Source organism: Gossypium hirsutum, chromosome D02 (genome assembly GCF_007990345.1).
Source record: "Gossypium hirsutum isolate 1008001.06 chromosome D02, Gossypium_hirsutum_v2.1, whole genome shotgun sequence".
NCBI classification, from domain to species: Eukaryota; Viridiplantae; Streptophyta; class Magnoliopsida; order Malvales; family Malvaceae; genus Gossypium; species Gossypium hirsutum.
Window position 1 is genome coordinate 68,129,507 of NC_053438.1, and position 17,730 is coordinate 68,147,236.

The following is a 17,730-nucleotide window of genomic DNA, read 5'->3' on the forward strand; positions in this document are numbered from 1 at the left end:
TACATCCAAAACTTCATTTTTCCTTTTCATTAGATACACCAATACTTTTCTTGAATAATCATCAACAAAAGTAACAAAATAGTGCATACCTCCCAAAGAAGCCACTTTAGTAGGTCCCCACACATCACTGTGAACGTAGTCCAGAATTTCTTTTGTATTGTGAATTGCTGAACCAAATTTTATCCTCGTCTGCTTGCCCAGAACACAATGTTCACAGAATTCCAATTTGCAAGAATTTGCACCTTTCAACAAGCCTTGCTTCGCCAAACTCTGCAAAGCTTTTTCACCAGCATGTCCCAATCGCATATGCCATAACCTGGTAGCCTCTGAATCTGCATCTTTCGTAAAAGCTGTTGATGTTGATCCAATAACTGTACTTCCATTTAAATAGTACAGATTATTCCTTCTTGTGCCTTTCATCACCGTCAATACCCCAGCTACTACCTTTAGTAATCCATCTCTCAAAGTGATTGTGAGCCCTTTAGATTCTAGGACCCCTAATGAGATAAGATTTTTCTTCAAGCTAGGTATGTAGCGAACATCTGTCAAGACTTGAATTGAGCCGTCGTGATTCTTCAATTGGATTGTACCTACTCCCATTGTCTTACAAGCGCTCTCATTGCCCATAAAAACAACTCCACCTTCTAGTTCTTTAAGACTAGAAAATCAGTCCTTACTAGGACACATATGGTAAGTACATCCCGAATCCAAAATCCACTCATCTGTATGACATGCCATTGCCATGCCAACCAAGCTAAAGTCTGACTCCTCATCATGCTCCGCTACACATGCATCAGAAATAGCTTTACCCTTTTGTAACTTAGGACAATTCTTTTTCCAATGCCCTTTCTCACGACAAAAAGCACATTCATCTTTGGCAGGTCTCCCTTTGGACTTACTCCTTCTACCAGATTTGTTGCTGCGCGAACGACTTCTTACTGTTAAGACTTCTGTAGTTGTATCTCAGTGATCTTTTTTATCTTTCTTTCGAGTCTCAGATCTATACAACGCACTACAGACTGCATCAAATGTGATTGTATCCTTCCCATGAAGCAATGTGGTGGTAAGATGATCATATTCATCAGGAAGAGAATTTAACAACAGTAATGCCTTGTCTTCATCTTCAAATTTCTCATCCAAATTTAGCAAGTCTGCTAAAATTTTATTGAATGAGTTCACATAGTCATTCATCGACATACCGAGTGCATACGTGAATCGATAAAGTTTCTTTTTCATATAAAGCCTATTTTCAAGACTTTTTGTTAGAAACTTTTCTTCCAGTGTATCCCACAACTTCTTCGCTGATGTCTCCCTCATGACAGAGTACTTCTGCTCTTTGGCCAAACATAGGCGAATTGTTCCACATGCCTGTCTATTGATCTTGGCCCACTCCTTGTCATCCATCTTGTCAGGTTTTTCTTCAACTATATCCAGCTCTTGCTGACATAAGACATCCAGGATCTCACATTGCCACATACCAAAATTATTGGTACCATCAAATTTCTCTACTTCAAATTTCGCATTGGTCACAGTAGTCTTTGACGATGACTTTTCCATTTTTTTCTCCTCAATCCCAACTACAGTACGTGAACAGTGCCGTGAACGATCGTATTCCCCAAGTACGAATCTAGCTCTGATACCAATTGTTGTGCGGAAGCGTGTAAAAGAGTAAAATTATTGTACTAAAAAATCACACTAAGTTCAATTCCCAGGAAAGAGAGGTGGATCACAAGGATCGCTTAAGTACCAGGTCTTTCCTAGCCAGAATATCCCTCAATCGTAATTTAATAGCACAATAAATCACTACAATCACACACGCAATTCATGCAGAATAATACAATAAAGAACACAAGAATTTAACGAGGTTCAGCAAATTTTGCCTACGTCCTCGGGCACTACCAAATATATTTCACTCCAAAATACAAGTGAGAATTTACAAAGAGAGAGAGAGAAAACAATGCCTTAAGTAGAGAATGGCAAGTTTGAGATACAGAATGAGAGATGGTTATGCCTATTTATAGTTGAGGTTCAGGGATCAACTTGCAAAGTCACTTTACAATTTAGGGACCATATATTGCAAATATCTCAGATTTTATTATGCCAATATCTCGATACCCATATCTTTGACTTTCCAATATTTGATACCCATATCTTTGACTTTCCAATATTTGATACCCATATATTTGACTTTCCATTATTTGATACCCATATCTTTGATTTTCCATAAATATGGATAATTCCCAATAAATAGCCTACATCTTTATAATTTTATAAGGATTAAATTAATTTTTTCTCAGGATCACAGATTTATTATAGTATTAGGCTCAACAAATCGTGTAAGGTGGTATCACAGTTCCCAAAATATGCTAACAAACAACACCTAAGTTCTTAATGAACCTTTGGGGGTAAGGAATACCACCAAGATCGTACCACTCCCTTCAAAATAGTAATGGAATATGGCATTGTAAGGGATCTTGGATGCCGCATATACCATGGAAATACCTAAAATGATTCAAGTGATCTGCAAGACTATTACAAGTTTCTGAATAAGCTTTTATCTTGGTGGTATTGGGACCTATCAAACAATCATGGACAATGGGTTGTTTTATACATCTAACCACTCGTAATCATCCTTAAATGATTGTTTCGATTCCTTAAACTTTTGCTTTAGGATTGCTACTTGTTTGACTAAAACAGGACCAACACATGGGAACTGTTAATCATGCTAGTGGTCGAGGAAGTGCCTGGTTTTGTCCTTGTTGTCAGGGAGTTGGTCGATTTATTATTGTTTTTTGTTTATGGTTTGTTGTTGTGAGGCCAATGTGTTGAATAGGAATCGTATTCTGGTCTGGTATCGGGAGTGGAAAATTCGCTGTTATTGAGCTGATGTAGAGGGAAAGGTGGTATAGTCGTAGGGGCCCTAAAAGAAGACTTGGGAATGGTAAAAGGACTAAAAGTGCCTGGAGTCATGTAATTGAAAATTTAGAAAATGTCAATTCCACTCCCTTAGATGTAAGCAAGCCAATTCCACTTCAAATTATTGGTTAAAATATACCATAGGTCCCTATATTATTTGTAAATTTGAAATCTAGTCCATATACTTTTATTTCTAAGAATTTAATCTATTTACCTTTCATATTTTAAAATTAAAAAAAAACACTTAATAGCAAAGCAATTGAAAATTTGACTTCATGATAAATATGAATTTAACAAGATAATTTTAACAATGTTAACGATTGGACTAAACTTTAAAATCTAAAAACAGATAACTTAAATTTTTAAAAATAAAAATATAAAAACTAAATTTTAAATTTATGAAAAATATGAAAATTTATTTCATAATTTAACCATATTTTTCAAAATTTTAAAATGTTAGTACATGTAGATCGCACATTCATTTTCGTACCCAATTGTATTTATTTTTTACACCTAATTTCAAAGTGTTAGGTTGAACTTGAACGTGATAGTTTTTTTTCTCCTTTTATCAAATATCGTGATTTTATTTTAAATTAATCTACATTTTGTATTATTATGTAAATGACTTTTAGCTGTTTAGCACTTCAGTATGTACTTTAGGGTAAATTCCATACATCCCCAAACTATATAGTATATTATAAATTATCTTTAAATTTTAAAACAAATTAATTAATTCTTAAAAATATTAAAATCATTTCAATTAATCCATTCTGCCAATACAATTATCAGCTTAAGTATTGGAAGTTGACTTAGATATGACATAAAATATATTTAAAATACATATAATTAAATATTAATTATGTGTAAATATTACGTAAATAACTTAAGTTTGATGTGTATGGGATATGATATAAAGCATAAAATACATAGATGAAATTTTAGATACATGTACTTATTATATGAATAGTTTAAATTTGATGGTTTGAAAAATAGAAAATATTATTAAAATTTAAGAGTTTAGATTCAAACTGGTAGGGGTCGTTTGGTTTTCCGAGTCTTAAATTATGTTCTATAATAGGATTGTGGAAATGTAATATTATGGGTGGAATATAAGATTACATTGCTTGGTCGATTTGACTGGAATGTAATATTGATGTGTTTGGTTGACGAAATGTAAGATTACTTCGAAGCACGTTTTGCTCAATTGCCCTTGTTATAGAATTTGTTTTTTTTTTAAACTAGTTTAGTTCCTTTAATATATTTTAGACTCAAATTCTATAAAAGTATGATAAATTATTACAAGTCTTACTTTTTATTACAATTTATATATTAATAAGAATCTATTTTATTGAAATAAATTTATAAATCATAATTATACATTAATAATGTTAATATCCACAAAGTTAAAATTTAATCAGCATTTATGAAATATATATATTTTGAAATAAAATCATATTCATTAAAAAAACAAAAAGATTGGAAGAACAAAACAAAGTAAAAACAACTCTCGGTACAACTATACCCAAACCAACAAGCTTACCCCATACACTTTTGCCTAAACCCTCTAGTTTTCACCCAAATGCTCCAATCTATGAGCATGAACAATACCAACAACAAAAGAAGGACAACTAATACAATTAAAGTAATTCGCTTTCAATAAAGTCGCCATTACTAATGTATGAGCAGCTTTATTATCATTCCTACTAATCCATTAAACATATAAGTGAAAACCTAAAATAATATCTCATAATCAGAAACGTCAAAAACAACTTCCCACAATATTTGACTATCAATTTCAAGAATAACATCTTCCATATAACATGATCGAAACTAAGATAAAAGTTTATGAACGGTCAAAATTTCCATAAAACTGGAGATACACTACACAAAATTTCCCCTCCTCATTATGCACAAATGCGCCGCATTCCATATACCCACTATAAACAAAAATAGCACTGCGGATTTTAAGTTAGTTTAATAATATATTGTATTTGTAAATATTATAAAATATATTTTATACCGTAGAGAAGCTGAAATAAAAATTTAAAACGTTTATATTGAGTTTGACGTACAGCCGCGGGATATTGTACTGAAAAGAAAAAAAAGATAGGGGCCTCAAATGCCTTGGACTTTCATGAGATAGTTTCTTCTCCATGCTGCAACTCCAATCTTGACATGGAGTCAGCACTTTCAGTTACAGTGCCCACATTGGCTCTCTTCTCCATCCCCAGAGCCTTAAACCGTCATTTCTTCTACAACAATTCCTCTCTCATCGCTCGATGCATCCGTTCTCGTCTCTTTCCTCAGGGCCGAGGAGTTACTCTTCTTGCTTCCCGCTCTTATTCGTCTCCACTTAGGAGCTTGTGCTCTGCTTCAGTTCCCCAACGTTTACACCGCCGTTTGGAGTGCGTCGCAAGTTCCGCAGCTTATTTTGGGGCTGCTGGCGGCGGCGGCGTTTATGGTGGCGGCGATGGAAGTGGTAGCGGTGGCGGAGGTGGAGATGGTGGGGAAGGAACGGGCGACGGGGACTTGAAGGCGAAATTGGGAGCGGGAGCCGTTGACGAGCCATCTGCTTTATCTCCCGATATTATTATTCTTGATGTTGGGGTATGGTTTCCCTTTTTTTTTTTACTCCGTATTTTATTCATAAATTTAGAAAGAAAAGAAATAGCGTCAGGTTACTGATTCATTCCCTTAATTTCTCCGGGCTTAGGGAATGACTTGCGGCGGCTGTGCTGCGAGTGTGAAGAGGATACTAGAAAATCAAGTAAGTTGTCTCAATTTTTTCTTTCTTCTTTTGTAAATCGAATTAGTTATTCCTATCTCATTGTATCACTGATTTGAAATGCAGCCCCAAGTGTCCTCTGCTAGTGTCAATCTCACAACAGAAACAGCAATAGTGTGGCCGGTTTCCGAAGCCAAGGTTGTGCCAAATTGGCAAAAGGAGTTAGGGGAGGCGTTAGCTAGACAGTTGACTAGCTGTGGCTTTAATTCTAACCTTCGAGGTACTAAGTATTTTCATCGTCTTGGTCGTCCAACTTTTTGTTGTTTGAATATGCTTTGCATGTTTCTTTTCACCTATTTCTAGAAAACGTGCTTGATTAGAAAACTTCATCAATTCTGTGTAAAGCAAACTGTTTGTGCTTCATTTGGTAAGTGCTTTTTTTGTATTTAATTTGAATTTTTGTTGCTTTTTCCCACTTCTATTCTTTTTTTTGCTAAAAAAGTGGAAGTGTTTACCAAAGTGAGCCTTGATAGTTGATAAGACCATAAAAAGTGTTGCTAAAATTTCATCATGGTAGTAATGTGCTTATTTAAGGATTAATCAAGATTTGAGTTAGTATGCATTTGGATGGCATGTAGAGCTATGTATTTACGGGCCCCTTTCTAAAATTTTAGTGTCATGCACATGGCTCTCAGAGATCATGAGTTGTATTGTTCATTGAAGTGTTAGTCATAGATTTGAACTTCCTCTGTACTAGTAGCTTGAAGTATAATCTATCATCACTCATGTAAGATTAACAATTATGAAATGTTGGACGGGCAAAAATGTTCATGGTCTTGAATAATAAATATTATAGCATCTCTTGTGAATGACGATCCATTAAGCTCCTATAACTTTAGATGAGAGAGTCATAATACATGTTGACATTTTTTTTTTCATATGATTCGTGTATGTTTGGTGGGTATGTCTCTGAAACTCAAGACTCTCATCTATAAATAGATGCAACAATACAAGCATTGAAGTCATAGATGTAATTAATTTACCATTTCTCCTTTCAATAGGTCAGCTGCGGCGGCCACTTGGATAAAATGGTTGGAGGATTTTCTGGTTGTGCGTAACGCTAATCTTTTGAAGAATTAGTTGTGTCCATTCTATAGTAACTATAACAAGAGTCCTCGTTCTATGTTAATTTACAGCAAAGTTGTTGCATTGCAGTTGAAGACTGAAGGAATACTAACAACCTTAATTTTGTTTTGGAGGTTCTTTTCGGTGAATCTCTTGCGAGTGACCTGTATGCATTAAAAGGGGCTATCTAATAACAGTTTGTTAAATAAGACATGATTGCTTCAGCTTCATATTATGGCCGTGTATCTCTTAATTTCCTATAATTTTCCTCCCAATTGTTTTAAACTTATTAATTATTAATTTGTTTCCCCATATTTTAACCCTACCATATGGTATTTGCCATTGTCTGAGAGCATGGATTGATATGGTCATAAATAGATTGTCATGGTGGGATCTTATCTATGTAGTCATCTCCAGTGTAAAAAAAAGGCTTTCTTGTTGTTTTGCTTTGAGATAAATTTCTAGAAAAGATTGTGCTGCCAGTCAGTCAAATATAATTTAACTAGGAAACTTTTCTATTTATTCTTATTGTTCGTGGCCAAGTTTAGCCTTTCTGATCTATTTTCTTGACAGACTTCGCTTGGTTTGCTTCCTGATATGACTTGTGTTCTGCAGAGTTGTAAATTATTCCATAAGTTCTCCTACTAATCTACATTATGGATTGATTGCTTGGCTTATTTCTTCTATATAGATTCAGGTCGAGATAATTTCTTCAAAGTTTTTGAACGGAAGATGGATGAAAAGCGTAGCCGCTTAAAAGAAAGTGGTAGGTACCTTTTCACATTCCTTTTACTTTTCAGTAGATAAAGTGGTAGATTCCTTTTCATATTTCTTTTGCTTTTCAGTAGATTGTTAATAGTATGCTAATGGTTGTCTTCCTAAGTAATTCTGGTTTAATTGCTTACACTGTTATAGGTCGCGAGCTTGCTGTCTCCTGGGCTTTATGTGCTGTGTGCCTCATTGGCCATGTCGCCCATTTTTTAGGAGCTAAGGCTTCATGGATGCATGCATTTCACTCAACAGGGTTCCATTTGTCATTGTCTTTGTTTACATTGCTTGGTCCTGGGCGTCAACTTATCTTTGAGGGTGTGAAAAATCTTTTAAGGGAGCTCCAAACATGAACACTTTGGTTGGTCTTGGGGCTTTATCCTCTTTTGCTGTTAGTTCTCTAGCTGTGTTAATACCAAAATTGGTAAGTCTTGATACTTATTCCTACTTGTGTAGTCTATGGATATCCACCTTTGTGTATGTAGACATATGTACATATGAAATGCAGTAAAATAACTTACGTTTTGAAATCTATGTTGTTTATAGCATGTTTATGACTTCAAAATTTTGAATGTCATGTTATGACTTCTGTTTTTCCTATTAACAAAGCCATGTCTTGTTGTAAGCATACTTTGACTTGTCATTGTAAATAAACTTCTAGGTTATTGCTTCCTTTTTCAGTACTTAATGTCAGCTTCTCATATTTCATTTCAATTAGTTTCACCATTGAGAGTAATTTTGTGTTTAGAGTCAGCGTATATGATATTCAGATTATTATTTATACATTCTAGAGTAGTTTCAGTTCAGGGTTTCCTTGACTTGTTGACTCTCTTGTTATTCTTTTTGCCTTCCTTCTTTCAGTTATTGTATTTGAACTGAAATACACCTTGTATGAGTTGACAAATACCAAAAGTTGCATGCCACGATGTATTAAGACCGGTTAGCATGAAAAACCAAATAGCATCCACATATTGGAATTTAGAATAGGTAGAAGAAAAGCCAATCACAAATATTCTCAGTTTACCGCCACTTGTTAACTACTAAATTTTATTATGGAATTGTTGCCAATCTCAACTTTTGTGGTTCATTCTGACTTCTCGCTATCATAGCTGTTGAGTGATTGTATGGTCAAAAGAACATAAAGATGTTTTAAGCAAATAAATTGAAGGCCTTTATCATCTATTTCAATCTTGTATAGTATATACGGGGATACTTCTGAAGCAGGCATAGTAAGAGGATAAAAATGGAACCTAGGGGGTGTAAAAAACCTGGATATCTTATCAGAAACGATGAAGAGTTTTATAAGACCAACATGGCTGCTGAGGTTTGTATGCTTAGGTCTTCCATATATATATGCAATTTATCTGAGAGATGTGACTGTTCATTATCTGTTAAGTAAATAAGAAAGAAACATGGTAAATTTGACTATTTAGGATTGCATGGTACAGAATTTGACTATTTAGGATTGAATAGTTGGGAGTCCTCACAAATATTTTGTTTCTTTATTTGGGTAAGACAGCTTTTTCTTTAGTTAGATTCTGGTTTATACCAGTTTTATAATATTTTATTGGTTCTTGCATGGAGTTCCATCTCAGGTTGTTCTTACTAACTTGTAAAATTCTTCAAATAATTCGAAAGTAGAAGTTTCTATCATATGGTTTGAGTTGCAATTTGATTTGCAAGTGTATTTGCAATGATTGGTCTGGTTTTCAGATTCTGTTGCATGATTAAAGTGGGGGTGTAGCCTGTAGAGAGCATGTGAAGGGACATTCAGGTTAGACATCAGTCCTTTTTAATTGATATCGTGTTTGCAGGGTTGGAGGGCATTCTTTGAGGAACCAGTCATGTTAATAGCCTTTGTCTTGTTAGGAAGGAATCTTGAACAGAGAGCAAAAATCAAAGCAACCCGTGATATGACTGGACTTCTTAGTAGTTTGCCCTCACAAGCTCGTCTTATGGTTGATGATTCAATTGTTGAAGTTCCTTGTAGCAGTCTCTCTGTTGGAGACCAAATTGTTGTACTGCCAGGAGTAAGTAAATTAGACTCGTGCTTTAATCTGTTATCATCTTGTATCTTAGTGCTTTCCTGTTTGGTGTGTCTGATGTTTACTGTTTATAATTTTGTTATTCATGTTCACTGTTTATTACTTCTATTAGCAAAGAGTGTTGTTCCTTCTTAGGACATATGAGTTATGTTGCTGCTTTCTTTACTTTCTAAACTTAGGATGCTATATTACTATTACTGATTTTCACTGTGATCCATTTAATATATTGAAGTGCTAAACAGTTTCATGAATTTTCCTTTATTGTAGAAAGACTTTGTTATTTCTTGACAAATATTCTTGTTTTCTTCTAGGACCGTGTTCCTGCAGATGGAATAGTCAGAGCCGGTAGAAGCACCATTGACGAGTCAAGTTTTACTGGGGAGCCAATGCCAGTAACCAAAGAACCAGGGGTATTGCTCTTCAGTTGTAACTATTCTTATTTTTTGTAGATCCAGATGATATCTATAACCATGTTCAGTACGTGTATGGTTTTAAATTTGCCATCTTCATTCCCTCCTCACGGCAAAAAAATTTCCTTCTCTATCTCTTCCTCCTCTTTCTACCTGATTCACTTTTCATCTTTGAATTGCGTCATCTAATGTCAACCACTCAGTCCCTAGTATTAATACTGGCCTCCTTTCATCATATTATACCAAATTGAAACTTATGTTTGTGCTAGAGTCAAGTTGCAGCTGGAAGCATCAACCTTAATGGAACTCTTACAATTGAAGTACGGAGACCTGGTGGTGAGACTGCAATGGGAGACATTGTTCGTTTGGTGGAAGAAGCACAGAGCAGGGAAGCTCCAGTGCAGAGGTTGGCCGACAAGGTTCTTCAATTTGTTCCCTATATTTTTTTCAGAACTTATTTCATCTTCAGTGGGATAAAGGGATCTTTTGGTAGATACATTAAAAATACAAGGAATATTATCAGAGAACTTGTTTGGAATCACTGTTCACATGGTTAACATGGATTGCTTAGTGGTGGAAAATAGGGCACTAGTCTTATCTGCTCTCCAGTGCCTCCTCAGATACTAAATGGTTTTAGAACACCACCTCCCCCCAGGTTGAATAACTCTGTTAGGCTACTTTTTACTTACACACATGGCAATCTTTCTTCTATTCAACATGATTTTCTTCAGCCTTTCAGCTCCAAACTAAAGAAGTAATTCCAGAAAGCATATCATGTCTGGATAAAATTTTGAATGATGCATATTTGAAGTTTATAATGGAACAGTAAAATATTTATTTTTCCTGCATCAGTTTCACATGACCTTTATTCTTGCATGCCTGAAGCTTTATACATGGTTGAAAAATTCTGGTTGATTCTGATCTCCATGGTTTAAAAGTTAAAAAACTCTGTTGAAGTGAGGAGCTGTTGATGTGAAAGGTGGCTTAATTCCTCCCCCCCCCCTTTTCTTTTTTCCTTTTCCTAGCTCAATACAAAGAAATGAAATAATCAATCAACATAATAGAGTTGTATCCTTGTATCGTGTTCTTAATTAATGGCTGTAACGAGAAAGAAAAAGAACCATGGCATTTGTTGTTTACTTTCGGTGGAAAGGCAATTTAACTTTCTTCAAAAAAAAAAAAATGGAATTCCAGGTGGCTGGACACTTCACTTATGGAGTTATGGCTCTCTCTGCTGCTACTTTTATGTTCTGGAATCTGTTTGGTGCACGAATTATTCCAGCTTCTATTTATCAAGGAAGTGCAGTTTCACTTGCCCTGCAGCTTTCCTGTAGTGTTCTGGTATGATACATGGAAATCTACATCCATCTTGAACGATCTTTGTGTGTGCATTATATAACTAGAAAGTAAAAAGAAAAAGAAAAAGAAATAAAGAACAGTTCACATATTATCTGATTGAGAAAAAAATATGATGAATTGGTTGATATTGCTTCTTCAAAGTGCCTTCTAGTTGTTGCTTTACTTCATAATCTGATGTAAATGTGGATGTTTTGGCATCCATTTTGTTTTCTTTCTTAACTTTTTAGTCAGTTTCATTGAACCTTTATCTGTTGACATAGGTTGTTGCATGTCCATGTGCCCTGGGTTTAGCCACCCCTACAGCTATGCTGGTAATTCTTGTTTCACCATTTTACACCATGTTAGACTAGTGACATAGTTGAAGTTATAGTTAATATTGTTTTATGGCCTATATTTGGTATTTTCAGGTCGGAACTTCATTAGGGGCAACAAGAGGATTGCTTTTGCGTGGTGGAAATATTTTAGAGAAATTTTCTATGGTGAATGTAATTATATTTGACAAAACGGGAACCCTTACTATTGGCAGACCTGTTGTGACAAAGGTTGTAACTCCAAGTCGCATGGATCATAGTGATTCCAGGTTGAGTGGTTTCTGAAACTTTAACATTAAATGGCTCATATTGAACTTTCTGGAATGGAACTATCAGTGATCTAGTGTATTTAATCTAAAATTATCTTTACGTAAATTTTTGTCTCTTTTTTCTTCATGAACTGCCTATGTTGCTATCCAAAGATATATTTTCTTGTGGACTGTTTCTTATTCTGTCCATGTTTTTCATGTTTGATGATGAACAATTTAGGAGATCAATAAAACTTGAGTCTTCATTCAACCGTCAGTTTTGCTGTTTTTTTGCAAAAGGAAAAACAAAACATATTAAAGCAAAAGATAAATTTTAGGGAGTTTAAAATTTAAAACTGACTTTTATGATGAGAAAAGGCTTGGTTTTACTTCTATGAGGAACTATTTTATTTATATTGGTTTATTTTTCGCTTTTTAACTATTCTTTATATTATGATTTTTCTATTTGCTCTTGCCTTATAGCAAAATATGAGAAACAATAAAAAAAAAAGTGTGAAGGATATGTAGCCTAAATATGATGTTACAGTCCTAGCTCATAAAATTTATGCATATGTGCCGTCCTGGCTCTATACTGTTTATAAGTTATTCAGTCTGGAAGTGTAATATTTGCTAAAAGACCAGTTTATGAATCCATGATATGAAATTAATTGAGAATGGATAATTTTGATGGTTCATCTACACTATAGCTGGATAGAAGATATCCTTGGTGCAAGTCCCAGTTTAAAGTTGCCAAGTATTATGCTAACAAAAATGTGTGCAGCTTTTGCCAGGTTATACATTTTTTATGATGAATAAATGTGTGCTTTGGTGCAGACAACATTTCGATGGTAGTTGGTCTGAAGATGATGTTCTTAAGTTAGCTGCCGCTGTAGAATCAAATACCATTCACCCAGTTGGTAAAGCAATCGTGGAAGCTGCACAGGCTGTGAAAAGTCCAAACATAAAGGTGCTTAACTTTTTTTTCCCCCTATCTTTGATATAGGCTTCTGTTTAGGTATAAATTTAATCCTTTAATACACAAATATGCAATAAGAAACGCAAAAGTTTATACTAAAGAACAAATAACTGTGACTTAGCTTTTAATTTTACTGCTCTTTCCTGTCATTTTCAATCAGCAATGAAATTTCCTTTTCCTCTTTTTGAGCTTTCAAGCTCAACTTACAGTGACAGTTCTTCAGTTTTCCGGAAACATCCATGTTCATTACATCTGTCTGGACAGTGATGATGTCCTTTCCATTTATCTATTGGCTGTGATTTTCATGCAAAGGGCTTTCTTGTAGGTGGTGGATGGAACATTTGTTGAGGAACCTGGATCCGGCGCTGTAGCTGTCATTGATGATAAAACAGTGTCAGTTGGGACATTAGAGTGGGTTCAGAGGTAGTGTATTCTCCGTGTGTGTGTTTTCAGTTATTATATAGTATACTAGTAAACGTGATCTTTAAGAGCAATTTCATTTAGCAGAAATTCATCTTTTTATTTTTAAAAAATTGGGAATGATTAGGTAATTTCTGACATAGGGATCATCAGGTAATTTCTGTCTGACATAGGAGTTTGACATAGGAGTTTATTTTCTGCAGGCATGGTGTTGGCGATAGTTTGCTTTTGGAAACAGATGAGGAGCTTAGGAATAAATCTGTGGTTTATGTTGGAGTGAATAATAAGCTCGCTGGTCTTATTTATTTTGAGGATCAGATCAGAGAAGATGCCAGGCACGTTGTTGATTCTTTGCATAGGCAAGGAATCAGTGTGTACATGCTTTCTGGGGACAAAAGGAGCACTGCTGAGTATGTTGCATCAATTGTTGGAATCCCAAAGGATAAGGTAAGTTTTTTCCCGATGATTGAACACACTATCCATATAGGTTAGCATTTGGTGTGAAATATTACTTGCCTTTACGTCCCTGCTTACGCATGGGGATTTATAATTTTTAATATATTCTAATTTTTTTAATTATGAAAATTAAATTTATGATAATAATTTAAGGTTGATTAAATTTTTTAAACTTATTTCTGAATCATGTTTGGGATAATCATTTCAAATATGGGTTAAATTTGGATATTAAATGAAACTCTAGATAAACTTACAAAATAACTATTTTAAATTTTTTTTAAAAAGTTTTAGAAAAATTACCAACAAATTATGTATAGATTAAATATATTATTGCTAAAATTAAATTTATGATAATTTATAAAGATATTTGTTTTGAATATTTATTTTAATTTTTAAACTTTTTTGGATTGAGTAATGGTCAAATGCTAATAACTTTAAATACATTATTTAAATTTTATTTTTGTAAGGATTTATTTCAGTTTTTTTTTTAAAAAAATTTTGCCTGTAGAATTAAAAAGTTTAAGTGGAAATTGATAGGATAATAATCCTAGAAACATAAATAAAACAATTTGCAAGCAAATCAAATATGGATTTAAATCAACTTGGAAGTAGATGCATGAAGAAAAACATTTCTATACTTTATTCAAAAATTAAAATAAAAAATAAGTAGGTAAATATTTGTTTACTTGAGACATATGCTAATATTAAATCAATCCGCGGTTCAACATCTAAACTAATAGTTTTTAATGCATTATTTCACAATAAAATAAAGATGTCGTTTTCATATAAATTCATAATAATAAATATATAATATTTAGTTTAATTATGTCCCCTATCTCAGTACTCTTTCAAAATTTTGAAATTTAGTCTTCTACTTTAATTTTAGGAATTTAGCCCCTCTACTTGACTGATTTAAAAATTAAAATCAAATTGACAACAGTTTTTTTCGACTTCTATTAATTTTGAATATGTGGCATTTTAATATTCAAAAGTTTGTTTTAAAAAATAAAGCTTAAGTGATCATAAACATATTCAAATTTAATAGATATCAATTAACAATGTTGTCAATAACTTTATTTTTTAAATAAAAAAAGTAGATGGATTACATTCTTGAAATTAGAAGCAAGTAAAAAAACTAAATTCTTAAAATTAAAAGTAAAGAGACTAAATTTTAAAAGTTTGAAAAGTGTAAGGATTGACAGGTAATTATACCTTTTTTCTCTCTTTCTTTCCCTCCCAATTCCAACCAAAACCAACAAAAAAAAGGTCCTAATGTGTCATCATTTGGAACCTACACTTCTACAGTACTCCAATGTTTCTTCTTTTTATATATAGTTGTAGATGTTAGTTTTTGAGCTCTGCATGAGAAAGAGATGGTTAGAGCTACTTGGGTTGTATCAGCTTTAACAAATCATTGTTGAAGTTAAACGTATCCTGACTGGTATAAGAATTACTGTTAACATATATGTAAACTACTAGCCATTATGAATGTTAAATCAATCTATCATAGGTCCAACACTCTGTAAACGAGCTAAAGCTTTAGATTTATGGACAATATTTACTATCAGAAGAAATTTGCTTTGTTTAGTCCAGGAAGAGAAAGAATCAAGAAAAGAGATGGGAGGTGGTTGGGTTTTATGTTGGTAGCATTAGTTGACAGAAATTTATAGAATAATAACAAGATAAAAAGCAGATGCAACTTAAGAATCCATGCTCAGTGAAGGATTAGAAAACTTTCTCAATCTGCAATATTTTGTTCCTAGCCTACAAGAAAAAAGAGGCAATATGTTATATGAACATTATCCTTACTTTCCCTTTTTACAAAATTTATAGTGACCATCTAGAGCATTCAGACACTAAATCGAGCTTGATTAGATATTATAGATGGTGCTACATGGTTTCCAGGTGCTCTCTCAAGTTAAACCAGATGAAAAGAGGAAGTTTGTAAGTGAACTTCAGGAGAATCAAAATGTGGTAGCTATGGTTGGCGATGGAATCAATGATGCTGCTGCCTTGGCTTCAGCACATATTGGAGTTGCCATGGGTGGTGGTGTTGGTGCTGCAAGTGATGTATCTTCTATTGTATTGATGGGCAATCGACTGTCACAGGTATCGTCTTAAACTAAATTTTGTGTACCAAATGGTCGAAATAAATTTTTTTCTTATTTTAATAGTTAAAACCGTTGAATTCCTTTTCAGTTAATGAATTAAATTTTTATTTAGGGTGAACACATAAGCGTACAAAAGGTCTATTTTATTCTGTCAAACATATTCTTTCTATATGCAACTTGGTGCAAGCATTTCAAGCATATTGGCTATGTCTATCACAATTCTGGCAGGCCTTAAAAATCGGGAATGAATGCAGTAGTATATGATGAAATATATTTTCTGAATTCAGTTGCCTTTTCTCCTATCAACTCCATATTCCACATTGCCAAATGTATAATGTAAATTGACACGATTTATCTTCATGCAGTTGCTTGATGCCTTGGCGCTAAGCCAGCTAACAATGAAAACTGTGAAGCAAAATCTTTGGTGGGCTTTTGCATACAACATTGTAAGTTTTCATCTGTTTTTTTTTTCTCTTTTCAATTTGCTTATGGCTCTCTTTCTTGCAAAGCAAGCAAGTAGTAAACTTCGATAACAAGTGTTTGCCGCTTCTTGTAGCATTGTTGTTACCAGAAACAATTTCATACCAACCCTTTATATCTTGCGACTTCTTTTCTGTAGAAGTTATCTGTAAATATTGGGTGTGCCTGAGCCTGACCGAAAGGCAAAATCCAGTTTGTTCCTTCTAAAATTCACTTTGATTTTACTTCTTTATGTGAACATCTGATAGTGCTTTGGTTTTTACTAATATAGGTTGGAATTCCAATTGCCGCTGGAACATTACTGCCCCTTACGGGGACAATGCTAACGCCATCAATTGCCGGAGCCCTTATGGGTCTGAGTTCAATTGGGGTGGTAACAAATTCACTGCTCTTAAGATTCAGATTTTCCTTACAACAGCAGCAAGCTTACAGATCATCACTGCAACCGCCACCCCATGCTGCCATGGATATCAACAATGATCTTGCGAAGGATCATTCAAGAGCAAAATTGAAGAAGCCTGATTCTATAACATAGCTAAGAATATATTCTGCCTCTTATAGATGGAATGAGCTACAACTGTAGAAATGTTAGAAATTAAGGGACCCAACCCTTTTTCCTTCCTTACATTCAAATAAGTTAAAACCTTTTCGGCTGATAATCTGTAAACAACTCAATGATCCCTTGATTTCTTTTTTCTTATAGTGTATTTCATCTTGCTGGTGATTGAATTTTTTAATTTAATTTTTGTTTATAATTTGAATATCACTGTTTAAAATCAAATGTAACATTATTCTAATTTGGTAACTATTCAAATTTTAATAGTAAAGATTTGGTTAAAAACCTAATAGAAAGTAGTTTTTACATATTGAATCCGGATATGTAGGGATACAAATCTTTCGAAAAAAAGTATGAATGATAGATTAGACCGTTATTGTAATGAACCGATACCTGTAAATTTTGTTTAAATAGTATATTTTCAATCAGTAGAGAATTCTAAAATTAACAAAAAAAGAAAAAAAAATGATGGGATCAATCTTAGAATCATGTTCCTTCCTTTCATTCTATGTTCCTGTACCGTAAACTGTTAATGGCACTACAAGAAATAATAGAAAATTGTGAATTCTGCCGTGATTAATACATTGGTTGGGTGGGTTGTAAGCCGGTGTGCGTGGAAGCTACTACTAGTACGTAATAGGCATATGAGTGGTATTTTGATTGTATGTATTGGCAGGCTCCATGCTCTACTTGTACCAAGAGGTAAGGGTCTAAACTCTACTCTCAAAAAAAATTTCGCATCCATCTACTTAGGTACGCACCACAGCCCTTCGAGTTCAATGATGACAAGGGGAGATAGAACATGCTAGGTTTCATCGGGTATT

The 17,730-nt window shown here is 33.9% G+C and overlaps 1 protein-coding gene across 1 annotated transcript; it reads left to right on the forward strand.

Moving 5' to 3' along the window:
- The first annotated feature begins 4,989 nt into the window (after positions 1 to 4,989).
- Positions 4,990 to 17,074, forward strand: LOC107908965 (copper-transporting ATPase PAA1, chloroplastic). Its single transcript, XM_016836288.2, is given in 18 exon segments — positions 4,990 to 5,523; positions 5,630 to 5,683; positions 5,768 to 5,921; positions 7,458 to 7,532; positions 7,682 to 7,864; positions 7,867 to 7,958; positions 9,349 to 9,564; positions 9,891 to 9,989; positions 10,259 to 10,408; positions 11,184 to 11,330; positions 11,609 to 11,659; positions 11,756 to 11,928; positions 12,742 to 12,874; positions 13,209 to 13,306; positions 13,507 to 13,750; positions 15,665 to 15,868; positions 16,236 to 16,316; positions 16,622 to 17,074. Coding segments are annotated over 18 exon segments (2,850 nt in total). The 5' UTR covers positions 4,990 to 5,091; the 3' UTR covers positions 16,886 to 17,074.
- The last annotated feature ends 656 nt before the right edge of the window (positions 17,075 to 17,730 follow it).